Here is a 20,694-nt window from a genome sequence, read left to right on the forward strand (position 1 = left end):
GAGGAGTGAATGCTCGCGTGCTCTCTCTTAATTCGGGGTACCTTCATAACTGGCTGTGAAGTTTGTCTATCTCCTGTATAAGGGGTGGGGGCTGCTGAGTTAAACTTCTTTATTACCGCGCATGCGCACAAAACTGTTCCGTAAGCTGTCAAATCAAAGCGTTTTCTACTGAACAGAGACCAGACGTAGCACGGTGAGCGGCGGCTAACTAATTAAAAATGTCCCGAGTTTAAGGAAAGCCACTCCCGTTACGAATTGCTGGAGTTTTAAAACAACGGAAAATGACTTCAACGAGCTGTTTTCGGAGAGCAGAGGGGCGTGAGTACAAATGTGGACACTATCGTCGTTCCCAGACACACTAACCAGACCGTACTAACGACTGCTTAAAGCTGCGGATCTTTAAAAGTTCACACCGATCTTCAAGAAAACTCTAATTTGCAGTTTTTAATAACAGGAATAATAATTCTGGTTACCAGCAGCCACTCACTATGATAGTTACTTTATCAAGTGGTGTAGACTAGAAGCGGAGGTAAAGAGGCTTGGCAGCAGCTGGACAGGTAGCTACTCCTGTTGCGATGGGCAACCGCGGGATGGAGGATCTAATTCCGCTGGTCAACCGCCTTCGAGATGCCCTGAGCAGCGTGGGGGAAAGCTGCAGCCTCCACCTGCCCCAGATTGCTGTGGTGGGCGGCCAGAGCGCAGGCAAGAGCTCCGTGCTGGAAAACTTTGTTGGCAGGTAAACCAAAGATACTCATCTCTATACAACAGAGACCACTGATACCAAGAGAGCATTTTTATTTGTAACAGATCTTTTACAAATTAGTAATAACCATTATGAACAAGTTTTAATATTCATGACTTTCCCCTAAGTGACTCACTCTTTACTAAAATACGGTGAAGTTACAATGTTATAACTGATGATGATTATTTGAGTCATACCAAATCTATGAACCATCATGAACCAAATGCTATACTCACCATTAATTAATCAAATTGTCACAACTTAATTAGGCTTATCATAACCCAGTGAGCTTGATGTGGAGTAATGACTACGTTTGTGTGAGACTACTGGGGACACATTACTCGGGTTTGGCATGGCAAAAAATGTACTGTATACACTTTATATACAGTACTTTAAATCTCTTTATATATATTACAGTATATACTTGTTATACACACAGTATTATGCAGAAAATACTGTGATCTTGACCCACAGCTCATTTTTTTGTTTCTAAGTAGCCAGACTTTCTTGTAAATTTTAAAAAATGTTCTTTTGTTGAAAATTGTCTTTTCCCGCCAATTTTCTGTCATTTTCTGACTATTTTCAAAGGTATTGTTTGTCTTCTTTTTTTAACTTAACACATCTAAAAATCACTGAAGAATCAAAAAGCCAACTAAGTAATGAACCAGTGTTGTGTTTACACGTAACAGACAACTTAGCAAATAATCTATAAAGCTATAAGCTATAAAAAGCTGTAACGAACCACATAAAGTAGAACACCCTAAACATAAAAAAAGAACTACTTTCCATAGTTCTTTCCATCTTTTTACAACGTAGAAGACATTTTTTTTGAATAAGTCACCCTAATCAAGTCAACACCCTGCATCGTTTTCAGAAAATATGTATTTTTTTGATTTAAATAACTTGTTAATTGTATTAAAATACAATTGGTGAGTTTTTTCTGTTGTCAAAACTGTTCAAGGTTGGGACTGTGAAATGCATGATTTCCCTAAAGTGAAAGAAAAACTTAATACAGCTGCCTGTGTTCATACTTTCTACATCATGGCAACCATCCAACTCTAGTCTTAAATGCGACGTTGCTAGTCTGGAGTGGTGGATGCCGGGCATGTCAGGGTCTGTATGTAAGTAGTCAGTATAGCAGCTTATCTCATAGAGAGGTGTCACTGAATAGGTGACAGTTAATATGACTTCTGAAACACAATCAAAGCAGAATTCTTGCTATCTTGTAAGTCATTACGTTCACCAAGGTGGAGCTAAACAAGCTTTGTTTTGTTTCATCTTTTTCTGCCCTTTAACAGATTTCAAGGTCCTAAAAATATCCTCGCTTGCTTATGAATAACAGTGTTGTTTGGGTAAAGTTTAAATGCAACTGAGAGCATTTGGTGTGTGTTGAGGAGACCAAGTACTTCTATCCTGTCCGGAAGGAAAACTGATGATTAAGTCAATAGTCTTCAAGCTTCCTGAGACAGTAAAGCTCTGTTAGCCGTAGGAGGCCTATGCATTGTTCTGATCTCTAGGCCATCTATGCAATAATCTGTGGCATTCCAGCAGCAGGCTGTTCACGTCCTGATATTTTGTAACATACCTGTTGGACATGAGTATGTTATCAGACTTCTTTTGTGAATGACTGCAACAGCTGTTTAAACTAAGACAGGATGTAATAAAACAAACTTCCTGAATGTGATTTTAATAGGAAAAGGAGTGTTATTTATACCCGGTCCATTTGGTTTCTCTAGAATTAACCCTTTATTTAGCTTTATGATCAAGTCTAATCCATGCTGTTTTAATGCAACAATTGACAGCAACAGTCACCTCAGACTGCTTTATTTTGTAAGGTGTTATACCCTATAATATTGGAGAGAAAACCCCAATGATGAGACAATCCTTTGTGAGCAAGCACTTGGAGACAGTGGGAAGGAAGAGCTCCTTTTTAACAGGAAGAGACCTCGTTTAAGGAGGATCAGTTATCTGTTGTGACTTGTTGGGGGTTGAGAGAAAAAAAGAGAGAGAAAAGGCAAGCATAGCAAGACCATGAAACAAAAAGGACAAAGCACAAACTATGGGAGAGGGTATAAAAATGTATGACATGTGATAGTTATATTAAAAAACACACTGGGAGTGAACAAAAGGGAAGTGGAGAAGAAATACTGTGTTCCTCATGGAAAGTCCCATGGCAGCCTGAGTTAATAGCAGCATAAGTAAGGGATGGTTCAGGGTCAGCTGATTCACTGGAAACTGTTAGCTGTATCAAAAAGGGAGCCTTTAAGTCTATCTACTGAACCCAAATTGGGAGCTGGTTCCACAGAAGAACAGCCTAGTAGTAAAGGCTCAGCCTCCCATTCTACTTTTGGAAACTCTAGGAACCACAAGTAATCCTGCAGTCTGACAGAGAAGTGCTTGGTTTGGATAATATGGGATAATAGGATTTTAAATTCAACTGGATTTAAAAGAGCGTTAGTGAAAAGGAGATGATATGGGAGAAATTCTCTTTCTAGTCCATGTTACTGCAATTAGTACTCTTATTGCAGGATTTTAGATCAGCTCAAGGCTTTGGGGGGAGTGGCAATACAGAATTACAATAGTGCAGCCTAGAAGTAACAATACAGATGAAAGAAGGAAGTCCTATATACCAGTTTATTGTGTCTGTTAAAGGACATATAGTGGTGAAAAATCATAGGTCTCTTCACAGTATTACTAGAGGCCAGGTTAATACCATCCAGGTTACATATCTGATTATTCCTCAATTCTTCATCTGGTTCAGCGGATTAAATGCTAATAATTTTCTTGGTCTTGGTAACAAGAATGTTGCTGATGTTTTAGGACAGGGCTGCCAAACACAGGCTCAAACCTGGCCCAGCGGATGGCTTACAAAGACCAGGGAAGTTAAAATTGTAGTCTTGTATATCTTCACTTTACTACATAGGTGTACACATGTACTGAAAATTTGATTTCTAGATCTTGACAATTTGTACTGTAACGTAAATTAAAGTTATGTAGTTGTTTTACTGGTCCGGCCCAGGTGAGCACCAACAAAACACATGTGGTCCATGAACTGAAGTGAGTGTGACACCCCTTTTTTAAGCAGTATGGCAACTTAAACCTAATACTGGGTGCTATTGTGTCTAATGCTATAAAGGTACTCCCTAAATACTTTCAGTTTTATGGTCATATCTGTGGGCAAAGTATGTAAAATTATTAATATGGTGGGGTGTAAACTTAATGTTTTATATTTGGTTTGGTGGTGGCGGGGAAGATGAATCAGCACCAGTAATAATACGCACATCTATGTGTATATTGTTTTATCTTTCCTCTAACAGAGACTTCCTTCCGCGGGGTTCAGGAATTGTTACTCGGAGACCTTTAATTCTCCAGCTGCTAAGTGATAACACAGGTAAGAGAGCTCATAGGGATGTCATGCCGTAGCATTTCTTTAAAACTGGCACCAGATGGCAGTATGGCATCTTATGATTACTGTGCCTCATAGAGTCCTGCTTTTTACTGCCCTTTTCTATAAAAAAAGAGGATTGGCATGATGGATAGCATTTTTATTTTTTCTCAGAAACAGTCAAAGTATTTTAAGAGAGCTGCTAGAAGAAAACAGTTGCAAGCAAAATTGGTTATATTGAAAGTTAGTGCTATGTTATTGTGTTAGCCAGTTGACTAATTTTAAGAACAGCTATAGATTTAGTGGACTAGGCAGAGTTTTTCCAAAGATACTGTAATGCTAAGATGATATTATGAGCCTCTTATTGTTTAGGTGCTGCATGTATTCAAATGCTCCGTGTCTCCCCCAGAGTATGGTGAATTTCTACATTGTCAGGGAAAGAAGTTTACAGATTTTGACGAGATCCGCAAGGAAATCGAGACAGAAACACACAGACTTACGGGATCTAATAAAGCCATCTCTCCTGTTCCCATCCACCTACGGATCCACTCACCACATGGTACTGTGCAGGTCCTTGTGTTTTACTTGCCCCACTTAACTTACTTTTGGTCTAGTTCTTAAACAAACCTTATGTCCATGTGTGTTTATTTGTATGTGTACAGTGCTGAACCTGACTCTTGTAGACCTACCTGGCATCACCAAAGTGCCTGTAGGCGATCAGCCAACAGACATAGAGTACCAGGTACGAGACATGATCATGCAGTACATCTGTAAGGAAAACTGTCTCATCCTGGCTGTCACACCTGCCAACACTGACCTGGCCAACTCTGATGCACTTAAACTGGCCAAAGATGTTGACCCTCAAGGTAAGCCCTGTGACTGTGAATGTCCTGCTGTTTTTAAATAGTGACATTATTAAGATATAAAACCAGTTCCAAAGAAGTTGGGGTGTTGCGTAAGAGCCTATTAAAAGTAAAGATGGGTAGAATTTTGGAATTGTTTCTTTACATAAGGCCTTACAAAGACCTTCCATACTTAAGTAACACAATACTAAACTGCATACTACATGTATCAAAACAGCATGGCTTTGTAGCCCAGAGTTTTCACCCGCTGAAATTGAAGAATACAACAAAAAAGACCAGGGACTGTTGACCTAGACTCCTTATTCAGACAAGAATGGGACAACATTTTCTGCCAAAAGTCCAGCAGCTGCTCTCTTCAGTCCCTAGATGTTTATAGACTGTTGTTAAATGAATAGGGGATACTACACAATGGTTAACAAGGTGCTGTCCCAACTCTTTGAGTTGATGTGTTGCTGCCATCAAATTTAAAATAACTTTCATTTTTCTTAAAATCATACATTTTCTCAGTTTAACCATTTGAAAAAAAATTTCATGCTCTGTTGTTAATAAAAGATGGATGGATGGAGGGAACGATGGATGGCTGGATGGATGGATGATGGATGGATGTTATATTCCTTATTCACATTTGTATGGAAATATGCATGTTTTTTTCTCTTCTCTTTAGGGCTGCGCACAATAGGTGTAATCACCAAGCTGGACCTGATGGATGAAGGAACAAATGCCAGACAAATACTAGAGAACAAGTTGCTTCCTCTACGCAGAGGTGTGTTGCTTGTGTGTGTGTTCTTGCTCAGTGTGCTATCAAATCGCAATAGAGACTCTCTGGAGAGGATTGACATAATCATTGTGTATATTATTACCAGCCACAAGCTCACTCACAGCCAAGCACAAAGATAACTTTAGCTCTTTACGTGACATCACTGTACTCCCATTCAGTGTGTGCGTGTGTGTGTGTGCATGTATTCTATGTATGCAGCAAGAGATAAAGAGTAAGAAATGGATTATTGATGGTGTTGTTTTGTGTATCAGCCAGAAGTGTAGAGTCTGACAAGTGGGAACTGATAGGCACCAGCCCAGCTGTTAGCTTAGAAAAGTTTGTAATTTGTGTCTGTGAGAGAGCGGAAGAGACAGAGGCCTGGAATAGGGCAATGCAGGCAGTGTACAGACTGGCTAAAGCACCACCAGGTGCTGGCTGCTTCATGCTTTTCCTACAGCACTAATGCATTAGCCATGGAAGCCCTCTGAAATAATTCCGCCAGTAGCAGCATTGAGCTGAAGTATTAGATCTGAAGCCTAGTGCTATTACATCTATTACTGTACCAAATAGGCAATTTGACCTGCCCCTCACAATCCGCCCTGCTGTTGCAGAAATACACACATTTCCTGCTTGTATGCTACAGTTATAATGGAACAAATGGTGGTCTGGGAAGAGTTCCCAGGCACCCTCCAGAAAATGCGAGTTGAATCCATCTTACATCAGAGGCCTGTAATTCCTCCTTCCTGTTAGTGCACATTGTCATCCTTATCCTTACATACCTTTTTATAATTTCCCTTTCAACTCCTTCTCCCCAGGTTACATAGGGGTGGTGAACCGTAGTCAGAAGGACATTGATGGGAAAAAGGACATTAAGGAAGCTCTGAGGGCAGAGAAGGAGTTCTTCCTGTCCCACCCAGCCTACAAACACATGTCTGAAAAAATGGGAACACCTTATTTACAAAGAATACTCAACCAGGTTCAATATGTGAACTTTTAAACTGAGAAATATTACATTATGTGCTTGTGTTATTACTAACAATATTTGTTTTCAGCAACTGACAAACCACATTCGGGACACACTGCCAGCCTTCCGTAGTCATCTGCAGAGCCAGCTTCTGGCATTGAAGAAAGAAGCTGAAGATTACATGCAGTTTAATCCAAATGACCCCGCACGAAGGACCAAGACATTGCTACAGTGAGTCAGTCATTCTGTGTATACATATTCTATGTATATATATTTCTGTGTTTTTCATAGCCTGCATGTTTGTCTTTTAGATTAGTTCAGCGCTTTGCTGTTGACTTTGAGAAGCTGATTGAGGGCTCAGGTGATAAAGTAGACACCGTCAACCTGTCCGGAGGAGCTAAGATCAATCGAATCTTCCATGAACGTTTCCCATATGAACTAATCAAGGTGTGTGTGTGTGTGTGTGTCAGAATGAGAATCAGAAACAAAATACTTTATTAATTCCTAAGGAAATTATGTGGTTACAGTTGATCCAACACAATAAGAACAGTTACAGACTGGACAAAATTAAATAATACAATGTATTACAAAGTTACAAATATAAGAAATAGGTCCAATATATACAAATAGCTTCTAGAATAATACAGAGATTTTATATATATGATTGGCATCATTTCATGTGTGTGTGTGGGTGCCATGTTTATTTTTTTGGATTATGATGTTTATGGTTCTAGTGATTGGTTTATGTTCTTCGGGCACCTGCATTTCCTTTAATAAGTGTAATGATAAACCAATTTGCTCCTTAGCCAAGTGCTGTTTTTTATGAAGTACTGTGCATGTCTTAAGATCGGGTCTGATGAAGGGAAGCTGCGGAAGGAAATCAACTATGCCATCAGAAACACCCATGGTGTCAGGTTAAGTACAGTAGCAGTGTCAAGTGATTTTATTGTTTTGGTCTTTTTTTGTTTTTCTACTATAACATCTTATATTTTTTCCCTACAGGACGGGTTTGTTCACTCCTGACACGGCCTTTGAAGCCATAGTAAAGAAACAGATATCGAGGTTAAAAGGGCCATGTGTTAAATTTATTGACATGGTCAGTCAGGAACTAACCACCACTCTGTACCAGTGTATCGACAAGGTACAAATACTCTTGTTTCATGTATTTGTGTGTTGCTTTCTACACTTCATGGTGTAGTAACTGTGTCATATCTCATTTGTGGTCTGTTTTTACTCTGTAGCTCAGTTCCTTTCCCAAGCTGCGAGATGAGACAGAAAGAATTGTTACCACTGAAATTCGAGAACTAGAGACTAAATGCAGAGACCAGGTAATCCATATTTGTATAAGGGATGAATTGTTTTGGATTACTCAGTTGCATTCTTATGTTGTGTATTGTTTTATTTCATGAGTTAACATATGTTTGCACTGTCCAGGTCATGTTGCTTATTGACATACAGCTAGCCTACATAAATACCAAACATGAAGACTTTGTTGGCTTCAATAAGTGAGTCTCCACATCACCTTTAAGATTTCTAGCTAATTATAAGCATCGTTAATTATACACTATATTAAATAAGACTTGCTTTTCATTCCTCTTAGTTCCCCCCAGATGCACAATCGCACCAATACCAAGATTGCTGCACGGATTGGAGGAAAACAGGTGAGAGTCTAAATGGCTTGGCTTAATAAAATGAACCAGGAAGATAAATTCAGGATCATGCAGCCCTAAATGCAAATGAAGGCATTCTGAGACAGTTTGTCAGTTAAACCAGTCCATTGATCCGACTTTTGTCTGAGTTAAAGCTCCTGACAACTTAATTATTATTAATTATTATCAGTACAAGGAATCTGCAAAAATACAAACAAAATTCAGACTTTAAACACATTTCATTAGCACCATTAGCTTAAGGCTAGTAACATAAGATGTCTATTTCTTGCTTTTATTTTTCTTTAGGGTTCAGAATTTGACAGCATATGCTAGCATATCTGTGTGCCACAGCAAAAATAAGACATTTTAGTCTCTGTCTGTTAGATTTATATGCAGACATATTTATGTGACACATTTTAATTTAGCAGTGATAGTTAAAAACACATTTCTACTATAACTGGAACATTGATGTGTTGTGTTGTTAATATTTGCTAAACAGCAGTAAATTTCAACCACAGCTTCAAAGGTAAATAAAAAAATAGTTATTTTCAAAGTCCCCAGTGATGCTTTGCTAATAGTTAACTGTTAAATGTAATCATTGTTGGCGCCATCCCCAAAAATTGTCATATAATGAAAAAATTAACTCCATCTTTCTGTTGCCGCTTCATCTCCTGTTTTTCTCTAGGGTGTGGCGCCTCATTCAAGTCTAATAGTAGGAGACCCGTTTCTTTAAATCTTCTCACTCACTGCTGCCTCTGCTGGCAATATGTGTGCACAGCGGTGAAGCTTAAGGGTTGTGGGTTGGCATGCTACTGATTGCAGCAAACACAGCAAAATGGCTTCTTGTATCTTTCATCATCTGCAACTTTCTCAGAAAGTGTTTCTTCTTTTTCTTGTTCAGTCTGTGCTAATCTTATAATTTCTCTTTCACAGTTCCCCCACTGTAAAAATATACATTTGCAGGAAGTATATGTTATCTTGGTATAATATGTCTCATTTCCTATAACTTGACACATCTTTCCTTTACAGTGCCTTTGTCTGTCACCTTTGACCGCTCTTCCTGTTTTCTCCCAAATTTGAACAGCCAGGCTCTGATTTCTGTGCTTGCTTGACCGTCTTTACCCTTTTAGGTTCTTTTAAACACCTGTGCGAGCTGTTTTTCAGTTAAACATTTTGTTGATTGCATCACTGTGCATTTCACAAATGTCTAACCCGCACAAATGTTATTTTTTTCCTCCAGTGTCAGCTGTTTGACTTTTACTCTTGTTTTCATCAACACAGTCTGCTCTCATTGTATGACCTGCTTTTCATGCTTTCATGTGAATTGTGCCTTGCTGTGAACAATTGTCTGCTGTGTTGCCCTCTGAGCTTCTTACCCTTGACTGATGCAGGTCATACGCAAGGGTTGGCTGACCATCAATAACATTGGCATCATGAAAGGTGGAGCCAAGGAATACTGGTTCATACTTTCTGCAGAGAACCTCTCATGGTTCAAGGATGACAAGGTAAGGCCTTCACATTTATTTAATGACAAACTGAATTGAATATCTATTATCAAGATGAATTACACTTCAAATATTTTATTTATATAGTCCAAAACACAGAAATGCACTTAAGCCATCATCAGTTTATTCAAATAAATCTAAGCTTGAAATAGTGTGTTAATTGGTCATTTTAGAGAGGCAAAGTAAAATTGTTCATCTGTTCAGATCACATTCTTTAAAAAAAAAGAAAAAGAAGAAGTAGGTGGCAGAGATCTTAGTGGCCCTCTGCTCTGATGTCAGTGGGGCTGCCATCTGTCTGCCTGTCTGTGCCTGCTGTACAGGAGCAGAAGGTCTGCACAGCAAGTGTAGACAGGCAGACACACCACAACAGTCTCATCCTGTCACAGCTGATGTCATGGGAAGAGGGAAGGGCAGAGTAGACGGAAAGAGATCAGAGAAGGGGAAACACATTGGAGCATTTCTCTATGGATAGAAACAAGCACCTGTAAACATTCACATCTGGATGAAAACTCTACGGCTGGAGAGTTAACATTTGTGACTGTGAACGCGATAACGAAACTCAGTTGAATTGTTTGACAGACTGAGAATTGAGTGTTTTTTAGCAACAGTATGTTGATTGTTTTACAAATAAGTTATTGTTCTTGGTAACCACACTAAAATAGTTTGAAGGTTTAAACTAAACAAACAGTGACATCATTCTAGTCGCAACTAAAAGCACATCTTTAACCCCCTTCTCTCTGTCCAGCTAACTCTTGCTGTTCTCTCCTACCACCTGGACCTGTAATTGAACCCCACCATTTCCTCCATTCATTCCTCTGACACCCCCCTTCCCATTCGTGCTGCTCTCCCTTCAGTCTTCCCCCTTGCTCCCCCCTTTTCTTCCTCTTCTGGGAGTTTAGGCATTTGGAGCGGCTCACTCTGACACAGCTGGAGCTGCCCCAAGCCAAACTGAGACTCACACACATACACACATGCACACACAAACGCACTCAGTGGACAGGGTTGTATATACAGTATACAGTACACATGCAGACTCTGATGTAAACAAAGTGACATGCAAATAGTGGAGAAAAATATACACTCACTCAGACAGACACATGGTCACTTTTCAGATAAACACTGGATTGCTTGAACACTGTGTTCCAAACATAGCCCCAGGCATCCATATTATACACACAGTGTTTTAGGTTTCCTCTTGCTGTCATTCCCTTACTAAGCATTTGCAAATCAACTCAGTCATACAAAGACTTTTTTGCACACAGGCAAGAAGTAATACAACTGCAGGCAAGTAATCATCTGTCGACCACATCAGAGCAGCAAGCTGGTTCTTTGCTGATGATCAAAATGAGACATCTATGCTTCACTACATGGATAAAAGCTACTTTAAGAATTAAAATTAAAAAAAAAATCTTTATACATTTTTGCTATGGTTGTTTAATCTTTGCACCTCATCACCATGTTTATCACTTGTTTATCACCCATGGTATCACAGGAGATGAGATCTACTGATTTTTTTATGTGCACATAGACATACACACAGACGCAACAAAACTCCTGCTTCTTCTCCCTCACAGCTCACAGTTCCCGCTCTCATAACCCCCCGCCCACACTACCTCCACACATTACTTTTTTCTTTGACTGCTGCACCCCCCCCCCTCCCCCCCCAACACACACACACACACACTTATTTTTTTTTCTTTCTCTTGCCTCTGTTGCCTTTTACTCCTCCTTTCTCTCTCTCCTTCTCTCTGTCTGTCTCACCCTCTTTCTCTTTCTCCCCCTTTCTGTGGTTGGCAGTCTCCCTGGGACTGTGCACATTCCTGGCTGGAAAATCTGAAGCTTTGTCCAAACACCAGCTTCCAAGATCTGCCCAGAGAAATCCCACATGGCTGTTTCTACACTGCAGACCTCCCCTTTTGACTCCCCCTCTCTCCTCTCAACTACTCCACAGTCTTACTCCCAAAAACCCCTCTTCCCCCCTCTTCACCCCCCAAAACTCCCCTGCCACCCTCCCTTCATCATCTCTGTGTTGATTGCTTCCATGCACACAGTTTTAACCTGTTTGAATTACATCTTCATTCTATTATATATGTACCCTGCACTGACCTCATGCTGAAAGTGCAGCTTAACCGTTCAGAGTTTAATCTTCACAGCACATTGAAAAGACGAACATTCCTTCACCCCTCAACTGCCAGAACTCCACCAGGGAGCTGAAGAAAAACAGACGGCTCATGCCTATACATTTAATCTACATGCACTCCTCTATGTGTTTGCATGTGAGGCCTATCTCAGGTCCATTAGCCTGTAGGAAGGGGGGACATAGCTTCAGATACAGCAGCTCTGATGTATGATCCTTCACGACCACCCTGACACCACTGCGATTACGACACACACACACATAAATACACAAATGTGTATACAAAGCAATGCCACAATGTCCTTTAACCACAAGAGCAATCATATTGCAAAGCAGATGCACATGCAAAATGTGTGAGGCAATCTGTGGAAAAAGTTAGGTTAGAGCTTTTCTGAAGTTGCTGTGCGCAAAATAAGCTCAGCTCATTAGCTGATTTGTAGCCTTCTTAGTTTGCAGCCCTAAAAGACAGGAAAAACAGTCAAGTTATACTTCACATGTGTTATTCTCACTAGTCAACAAAGACAGTTAATTCAAGCTGACAAATACCACAAAATGGATGAGAGATTGTGCAACTTAGTATAGAGCTGGTCACAGTGATTAAAGAAATGAAAGCTTGTGATAGTATATGCATATTTAAAGGCACTTGCACATCTGCAAGCGAGAAACATCACAAAATAATAGACCTTATATTTGCCAGCATAGGCTATGTGCAGTTTTCATCTTCTCTTGTGTATTTGTAGATGGCATTAGTATAAGCTGCTGATGCACTTCCTTGCACAGTCTAACCAATGTGCAGACTACTGTACACCAGTAAGATCCTGAACAGGTAGTCTGAACACTGGGATGACGGAGCAGGACCCTTTCTCGTTTGTGTTCGGCCTTGCCTTTTCCATCTCTGGCTGTTTTCTTGCAGTCCTGCATGAGGTGTTGGAGAGTTGACAAAAGGTTTCCTCTGTTTTTCTCATCTTTCTTATCCGGTTCCAATGCTGGGTCGTAGGGCAAGACACATACATCAGACATCCACTCCTATGGGCATCTCTCCTTCAGACATGTTAGTGTACCTTGATTCGGTCGTTCGCAGGGCTGTGTCCCGATGTAGTATCCAGTCTTGACGTGGCACATTCACCCATTCAGCCAGGGATCTGCCTGTTCACTCAGGGAAGGCATAAGGAAATAAGGGGAGTGAGAGAAGGAGAGAGAGTTAGGGAGGAACTTAGCAGCCATATATGGGTTGATGGGACCCATGGGGGAATCAACTTTGGAGTGGTCTGGAGTTTCTCCCCATTTCTTCTTCACAATCGCTCCTGCTTTCTATGTTCCTCAACATTTCCTTGTCTACTTTTGCGAAATTCACCTCCCTCTGTCCACGTCTATCCCTCCGCTTCCTCTCTTTCTCATCTCTACTTTCTATTTCTACCCCATCGGAGCACCCTATACTCACTCCGGTCTCCTCCCTCTCCGTCTAAAGCGATCCCAGATGTTGCTGTATGAGCGCCAATCGCGTTCTGTCATTTTTTTTCAACCTCTGTTACAGGAAGTGGGCCCCTTTGTAAAAAAAAAAAAAAAAAAAAAAAAAAAAAAGAAGGAAAGAGGAGCAAAGGAAGAGAGTCGTAGGGTTCAGGGAAGCACTGGGAGAAAGACTGATGACCAAAATGTACTTCCAGAATAGTCGCCTCTCATTTCATTCGTGCACATGATCAAACGCATGATCACATATTCGAATCTACACATTGTTAAAAAATGCTCTTCTGGTATTAGGTATTCTTTCTCTGGTGGTCACTTTTTTCTTTGAACTCTCCATCCATCCATGGCTGTACCTATAACCAGGCTTTATGGAAGGCCCTTTCTCAAAGGCTAGACAGAAAGAGCAGGCTGGAGAATAGAGAGACGAGGGGGAAGGGCTTGACTTTAGGAGAAATGTTGTGTTAGAGCTTGAGTCTGAGTAATGACTTTCACATGTGGCCCGGCCTCTCTACCTCTTTTTTTCATACTACTTCTCTCGTTCCCTCCCTCCCTGCTTCACTTTTCTGCATCCTGCCTCCATACTGTCTGGTTCTCCTCACACTAGCCGCTCCACTCCTCCAACTGTTCTCCGTCATTCATAAGTCCCCATGGTGATGACAGACTATAGACTTATGGCAACTCTCCCCCTCCCCCACTGATTCTCCTGAACTAGTTTGTGAGTCGTTAATGTGAGTCAGTCTGACAGTCAGACACATCATCTTATATGAACTCGGATGCACTCCCAGCACAATGTTCCACATCTCCATTTCGCCTTGCCTTCTGACACTTTTCCCATTACAGTTCATGTCTCTTGGCTCCACTTTCTTCTCTAGGTGCACGCTAAGAAATATTTACTACCAGACACATGCAAACTGGCCTTAGTCTCTGGTGGTTTTTGCTATGAACGCTGTTATTACCTCTATGGTGTCGTATATTACTCTGCATACCAATGTCAAAATTTTATCTTTTCATATTCTGTCTTTTTTCAGGAGAAGGAAAAGAAGTACATGCTTCCACTGGACAACTTAAAGCTCAGAGACGTGGAAAAGGGCTTCATGTCCAGCAAATATGTTTTTGCTATCTTCAACACAGAGTTAAGGTTTGTGTGTGGTTGGAGGCGTGTGCTTTTTCATATGTGCCTGTTTGGTGAGTGAATGCGTGAGTCAGAAAAGGGAGTTCTGTTCTTGTCACCTGCTCGATGAAACTTTGGTGATATTTTACGAGGGTGGACATGTCGGAGGAGGAAAGGGAGGAGATGTCAGAGTGGCGTTTTGCCCTTCCGCCGACCTCTTCCATTCAACTTTGCCACCGGAACCGAAAGGGATATCCAGCGGGTACTGGAGCGGATGCCGTTTTTTTTTTTTTTGCTCTCTAAGTATATTCCAGGCTTTTGAGGGCAGAGCTGGGTTTTGGGTTTGCTAAGTTTATGGGTGTGAAACAGATTGAGAAGGACAGAGAGACAAAGGGAAAACATAAGAGGCAAGAGAGAGAGAGTGTTTAGGAGCTGGAGCTGACCCAAAGCCTGGCTGATTGTACCAGAGCATGTGGGCTTTGTTTATAATGCTTTGCTATGCTACATTCGGACACACAAACTGAATTCATAAGTGTGTGTGTGTGTGTGTGTTTCCACATGTGTGTATGTGCCTTTGCAAAGAGCATGCGTATAGACCACAGCATACCGACGGCAGGCTCATTAAGCAGCTAATCAAAGCCAGAGCGCTTGGATCAGAGATGAGGCTGCTCTTGTTTGGAAAGAATTGCTCGACTCACCACAAAAAGGAGGGAGAGGGAAGAACTGGAAGGGTTGGGGGGGGAGAAAGAAAGCAGCAGAGAGAGAGAGAGAGTATCAGAGCCAATGGCCAGGAATGTGTCAAAGTCTGTCCTGTGGCGCCCCCCCCCCCCAATCCAACCCCTCTACCCCCCTTTCCTGCGCCCTCACTCTGTTTCTCTTTCTGTATTTGTGTGTGTGGCTTTGTCCCTGTCTGACAGTAATCAAAACCTCAGGAAACTCTTCAAATCTAAAGCAGTCATAGCGCTGCAGAAATTCCTTCAGATTAGTGAAAAAGCTCCCAGTGAGCTGAGGAGAGAGCATAAAAAAAGGCCGTTTAAAACAAATGTTGGTGTAAGTGATAAATCAACATATAGAACAATTTTCTTATGCGCTCACTGGTGTAAACGAATGTTCAGTGTCCTGATCTTACTGTAATAGCACTCCAGTATTGTCATGGTTGGCCTGGCTCCCCGTCTGTTAGCCACCACACCCTGATTTATTAGCCTCACCCATACTAGCCCAGTTATAAGCACACAAACTAAAAGCCTATTTCTTCATCGCTCTGTATACCTCTCTGTCACCACAGTGTAGTTTCTCAGTTTCTGCTGTCTGTTGTTCTCACACACAGTCTTCACATTTTTGAGGTTAATTGCTACGTGTTCTCAATGTGAGGAGGGAACAACAAAAGGGGGAAAAAAACAATTGAGTGATTAAAGAAAAATGTTTAACAGATGGGCCACGGCCTGCTCCAGATTCTTTACTTGTTTCTGACTTTGTTACTAAGCGTTGAGACGTCAGATGATGTGAAGAGGGATGTGAGAGGACAAACAGAGAGCAAGCTGAGTTTGGGTATGAATCACAGTGAAAAAATACGTAAGGATGATGATAAGGAGATAAGCTGCCGTGAATAAGGTCGTGTGAAGCATTGCGTTTGGGAAGCAATAAATGATGTATGTGTTATATGTGTGTATATCGGTGCTGTGTATGTGTCTTTGTATGTTTTCATCTAGTTGAAAGTGTCTGCGTCTGTCTTTATGCCCTTTAGATCTGCAAGTGTCCAACATGTTACACGGGGAGGGTTGCCTACTTGAAAGTGTAACATAGACCTGACACACATCAGTTTACATAGAGCCTGATAGCTTCTGTTACCCGTGTATCACTTTATTGGATGCAGTAATGGGACACAGGTCAGCCAGTGCTCCATTTAAACAAAGTAAATTTAAAAAGATTCCATTGGCTGATTTTACAAACAAATTTATCAGCATGAACGAGAAATATTTGCAGGACACACTGCACATTGCTTTACAAAGCAGACAAAGCAGCAAACAATAAAACTGTTAAACGTTTGTTATGGAAACAGAAGAAATTATTTTTTCTGTACAAACAAAATGCTACTTATGTTTGTTTCACACAAAGACTGTATATAAAGATATATATACAGTCTGTGGGTTAGCGCATGAAGGCATCCTTGTGCCAGTAACATTTCACTTGTGTACAGATTGGGTCAGAGGCTTAGTAAATAATATTTGTATATTAAGAATTTCAAACACAAACAGTGAAATCGTCCAAGTGGCCTTGATGTTCTCTTTTAAACACTCTACACACTAGCTGATAAGTTCGCAACTATAACTGAATGTTTGGCTTAATCACCTACACAGAGTTCACAAGAAAAGGTTAAAGTTCCTGTTATGGATAATAGTTCTTGTATACGTTCATCAGAGTTCACATGAAACACATCGTAAAATGTGTTTGGTACGAACTGTATATTTTCTTAACCGTAAGGTAAGCACTGTGCCAGTCTCCCCTACAACGTATATAAGGTTTTGTGTATATTACTCCGTATTGCAGAAAGCTCCCTTGAGTTAAAAGTGTTATTGCTGTATATTTTTTGGACATTTCTGACAGGATTGTAATGAATTGCAGGAATGTGTATAAGGACTACAAATGCCTGGAGTTGGCCTGTAACTCTCAGGAGGAGCTGGACAGCTGGAAGGCGTCTCTGCTACGGGCCGGAGTCTACCCTGAGAAAGTTGCTGTTAGTACTTTGACCCCTAATTCAACGTAATTAAACCCAGTCCTGACCTTAGCTTTGGGGAACTGCACCTGTCTGCACCTTACCTTTGAGTTATATGCACTCATTGGCTTTGCTAACCTTAAACCCTGTCTGTAACCCCTTACCCCTCTCTCTCCATGTTCCCCTTTCTCTCCCCCTGCCAAAGAGAAAAAGCAAGTCCCCCACCCCTTCCATCCCGCTCTGTCGTTGGCTCTTTAGTACAGCATTCTTGGTCCATGATGTCACTACAATATGTGTGTGTGTGTGTGTGTGTTCTGGTCTGTTTCTAATCAGCAGTTCCTCGTCCCTCACACACTCCCCCTTTTTTTTCTTCTGCCCATTCCTCCTTGACTCCTTCTTTTTTGTTCCTTGTGTTTGACTCTCCTTGTTCTTATCCTATCAAATGTGTTTCTTCTTGTCACTAACATGGAATAGATGTGGCCACTAAATATAAAAGAAAGCTTTGTCTCTTTACACATCTGTATTTGTATTAAATTACTAGCTGTGGTATATCAGCAGTCCCTGTAGCATGGCAACCTACACTGTAGATTACTGCTTAAATGGGTTGTCTGTATAGTGTTAAGATGTATGTATATGTCCCAACTTGTGTGTTTTTTACTAAGGTGGATGAGCAGGGGAATGGACCTCCTGAAAACTTCTCAGACCCCCAGCTGGAACGTCAAGTGGAGACCATTAGTAACCTGGTTGATTCCTACATGGGCATCATCTATAAGACAGTCAGGGATTTAATGCCAAAGACCATGATGCACGTCATGATCAACAGTGTAAGCTCTCCAGACCACACTTTTAACTGTTATTTTTACTTTTTTGGTGCAGCAAATCCTTTTCACTTTTTTCTCTACATTTTTTGTTTTTTTCCATTCACAATTTGAAATTCCACTTGATCCATATCCTGACCAACAGAAAAAAGAAACTTTCAGGGGGGAAAAAAACTTTTTTTGCCACCCCTTAAGAATGTAGATTTGTTTTTCTGAATCAGAATAAAATATCACTTTACAAAGTTACATTTTAACATCTCACAGTGGTTTATAATCCCTCTCTGTAGGTTAAGGAGTTCATTAGCTCTGAGCTCCTGGCCCAACTCTACGCTCTGGGAGAATGCTCAGCTCTGATGGATGAGTCACCAGAGCAGCAACAGCACCGAGTTGAAGTGCTCCAAAAGCATGCTGCCCTGAAGGAGGCGCTCGCTGCCATTGGAGAAATCTCCACCTCTACCTGCACTACCCCTTTGCCTCCACCTGTGGATTCTTCCTGGATAAAACCATCCAGGTGCAAATGTACACATATACATAGATGGATTCATTGAAACAAATCTGTACAACCTATCACTTAAGCTTCTCTCGTCTTCTGCTTCTGCTTCTCTTGCCAAGCCTCCCTAAAACTGCAGCCAGTGGTAAGCCTGGGATCCGTAGCCATGCTCCACCTGTTCCTCGGGTGCCCAGCGCTGGACCCAAAAGCTCCCCTAATGGCTCTCGGCAGCACACTAGTCAACAAAACCGTACCCCAGCCTTGGTGCCAAGGTGACTGTGAAACCAGAGAGATTAGCCCATGAAACCTGACCTGTTGTATAAACGATGACCTCTAGGCTTCGCCAAGCCTGGCATTTATGCATACACATGCGCACACATGCAAAATCAAATGTTCCTGTACAAAGGCACAGGGTTAGAAAAAGTTGTTATTTGAGCTGGGTGGGGGTCTGCTGGAAAATGTGTTTCTCATATTCTCCTTCCCATCAGCCTCAGTAGACAAGACTTCTCCGCATGCTTTCTACTGGAGCCAGATACAACAGGCTGAGCGCCCTGTCAACTTTTCATCTTTCTCTCTGTCCTTCAATCCCCCTTTCCCCCTTTTTCTTCTAGCATGCATTTGTTTTATTGCCTTCCTCAGTTTCCCTCATGCAATAACCATTATTTTTCCTTTTGCCCGTACCTCTTTTTCTTCTACTTTTTCTTTACTTCTCCTCTTTCACTGGTTCCTCCCCTGCTTTTGGCCCGTCTCTCCTTTTTCTCTCTGCCTCATTTCCTCTGTGCTCTCCAATGGTTCTTTAGGTTCTTTCCCTCATACGCTCTCTTTCCTTGCCTGAGTCTTTCCATCCAGCCTAATGCTTGTCTGGCTCCCCTATAGATATAGAGTCATTGGGACACGATCTTACTGTAATCAGTCTTGTACTTGTACTCTACTTGTATGCTCTATGCAGCTTTATGAGTCTTGCCTTTATATGCATTTTCTCATCATTATAAAGTCTATTTAGCCGATCATGCGTGGAGCTACAGGCAAATAAAAACACAGTAAAGAAATATAGAAATATGTAAATTATAACTTGGAATTAGGAACAACTGAAAGCCCCAGCTGGCACTGCTACACTTGGATCAACTCCTTGCTAATAAGGCAACTCCTAATTCATGAACATCTTTATCCGGGGTTCAGAATTATCGTATTCCTTTATTTATTTAGGAAGGCTGAATGTATAAAGCTTATAAAGTCCTGACTGCTTAGCCCCAGACTGTACCTCTCTGCAGATTAACTAGAAATTTAAATGTGGATGATTAAGAAAGCTACAGTGAGAGACAGCACTGTCCCATCAGAGATACCATGCCCACAAAATCATGCATAAGGCTTTCAAATTTTGAAAGATGTTATAAGATCTAATGTAGAGAAACTTTTATAGAAACTTTGCTAATATAATAATAAACCATATAGTAATGTCTTTGATCTAATATTGTCTTCAGGAGGCTTCCCCCAGCAATCCCAAGTGTGAAATAAGCCCCCTCTGCTCTGAACTCCATTACCCATCTGCCCTCATGGTCCTTTCAGCTGCAGCTGGCTGCTACCCGGAGACACTCCTGACCTGCATGATGTATAATACAGCTGAAGCACGATGATGGGCTTTTCTCTGTCTCCTCTGGGAGCTGCTGTCTGCAAAACTCACTCCATCCTGAGCCTGTTTTGTACATAATATCAACGGCCACAAACGATGGAATGTGCACAACTGTCTGCTGGCTTCTCTCAAGTGCCTGAACTTTTTGTAGATAAAAATATCAATCTGAATTATTATACTGAAAAGAATATACATGCACTGTTTCTATTTTCCGTGAATAAACAGGTATTTTATTTTTGAATGCATGTGCAAATGTTCATTATTTGGAAGCTAGCTATCGCTGACTTGATCAGCATTAGTGTAAGCAGAACCCTATGCTGATATTTATTTATTTCTTCTTTTTTTGGGGGCGGGGGTGTCAGTGGCCTACAAGGTGTTAAAATCAGCTAACTGCTGCAGTGGTCTCCAGTAAAGTGGTTAAATAATTTTAGTTGTAAAGTTAAAGCTATGGTTTTCAAATCCAATT

At 41.1% G+C, this 20,694-nt stretch overlaps 1 protein-coding gene across 4 annotated transcripts; it reads left to right on the plus strand.

The window, feature by feature from the left end:
* The first annotated feature begins 123 nt into the window (after positions 1 to 123).
* Positions 124 to 20,469, plus strand: dnm3a (dynamin 3a). 4 transcript variants are annotated; one of them, XM_006790134.3, is made up of 21 exons: positions 125 to 736; positions 4,060 to 4,133; positions 4,537 to 4,686; positions 4,790 to 4,993; positions 5,655 to 5,753; positions 6,563 to 6,723; positions 6,800 to 6,942; positions 7,023 to 7,158; positions 7,558 to 7,625; positions 7,714 to 7,852; positions 7,953 to 8,039; positions 8,146 to 8,216; positions 8,312 to 8,372; positions 9,046 to 9,072; positions 9,752 to 9,865; positions 14,495 to 14,604; positions 17,200 to 17,311; positions 17,953 to 18,114; positions 18,396 to 18,619; positions 18,721 to 18,870; positions 20,080 to 20,469. In XM_006790134.3, exons 1-21 carry the CDS (start codon positions 576 to 578, stop codon positions 20,111 to 20,113), a joined length of 2,487 nt encoding a protein of 828 aa, XP_006790197.2. In that variant the 5' UTR covers positions 125 to 575; the 3' UTR covers positions 20,114 to 20,469. The 4 variants fall into 4 exon arrangements, with proteins under 4 accessions (XP_006790199.2, XP_006790200.2, XP_006790197.2 ...); XM_006790136.3 differs by lacking the exon at positions 18,721 to 18,870 and having other exon boundaries at positions 124 to 736; XM_006790135.3 differs by lacking the exon at positions 9,046 to 9,072.
* Positions 20,470 to 20,694: the final 225 nt, after the last annotated feature.

This window comes from Neolamprologus brichardi, chromosome 23 (genome assembly GCF_056152115.1).
Source record: "Neolamprologus brichardi isolate AB-2024 chromosome 23, ASM5615211v1, whole genome shotgun sequence".
Taxonomy (NCBI): Eukaryota; Metazoa; Chordata; class Actinopteri; order Cichliformes; family Cichlidae; genus Neolamprologus; species Neolamprologus brichardi.

Excerpts from the sequence above, each read along its gene's own strand:
- dnm3a (XM_006790134.3), top strand. The coding sequence starts at position 576 with ATGGGCAACCGCGGGATGGAGGATCTAATTCCGCTGGTCAACCGCCTT. Across the intron at positions 7,159-7,557 it reads TCCCATATGAACTAATCAAG|ATCGGGTCTGATGAAGGGAA; the intron begins GTGTGTGTGTGT and ends GCATGTCTTAAG. Across the intron at positions 18,115-18,395 it reads TGCACGTCATGATCAACAGT|GTTAAGGAGTTCATTAGCTC; the intron begins GTAAGCTCTCCA and ends CCCTCTCTGTAG.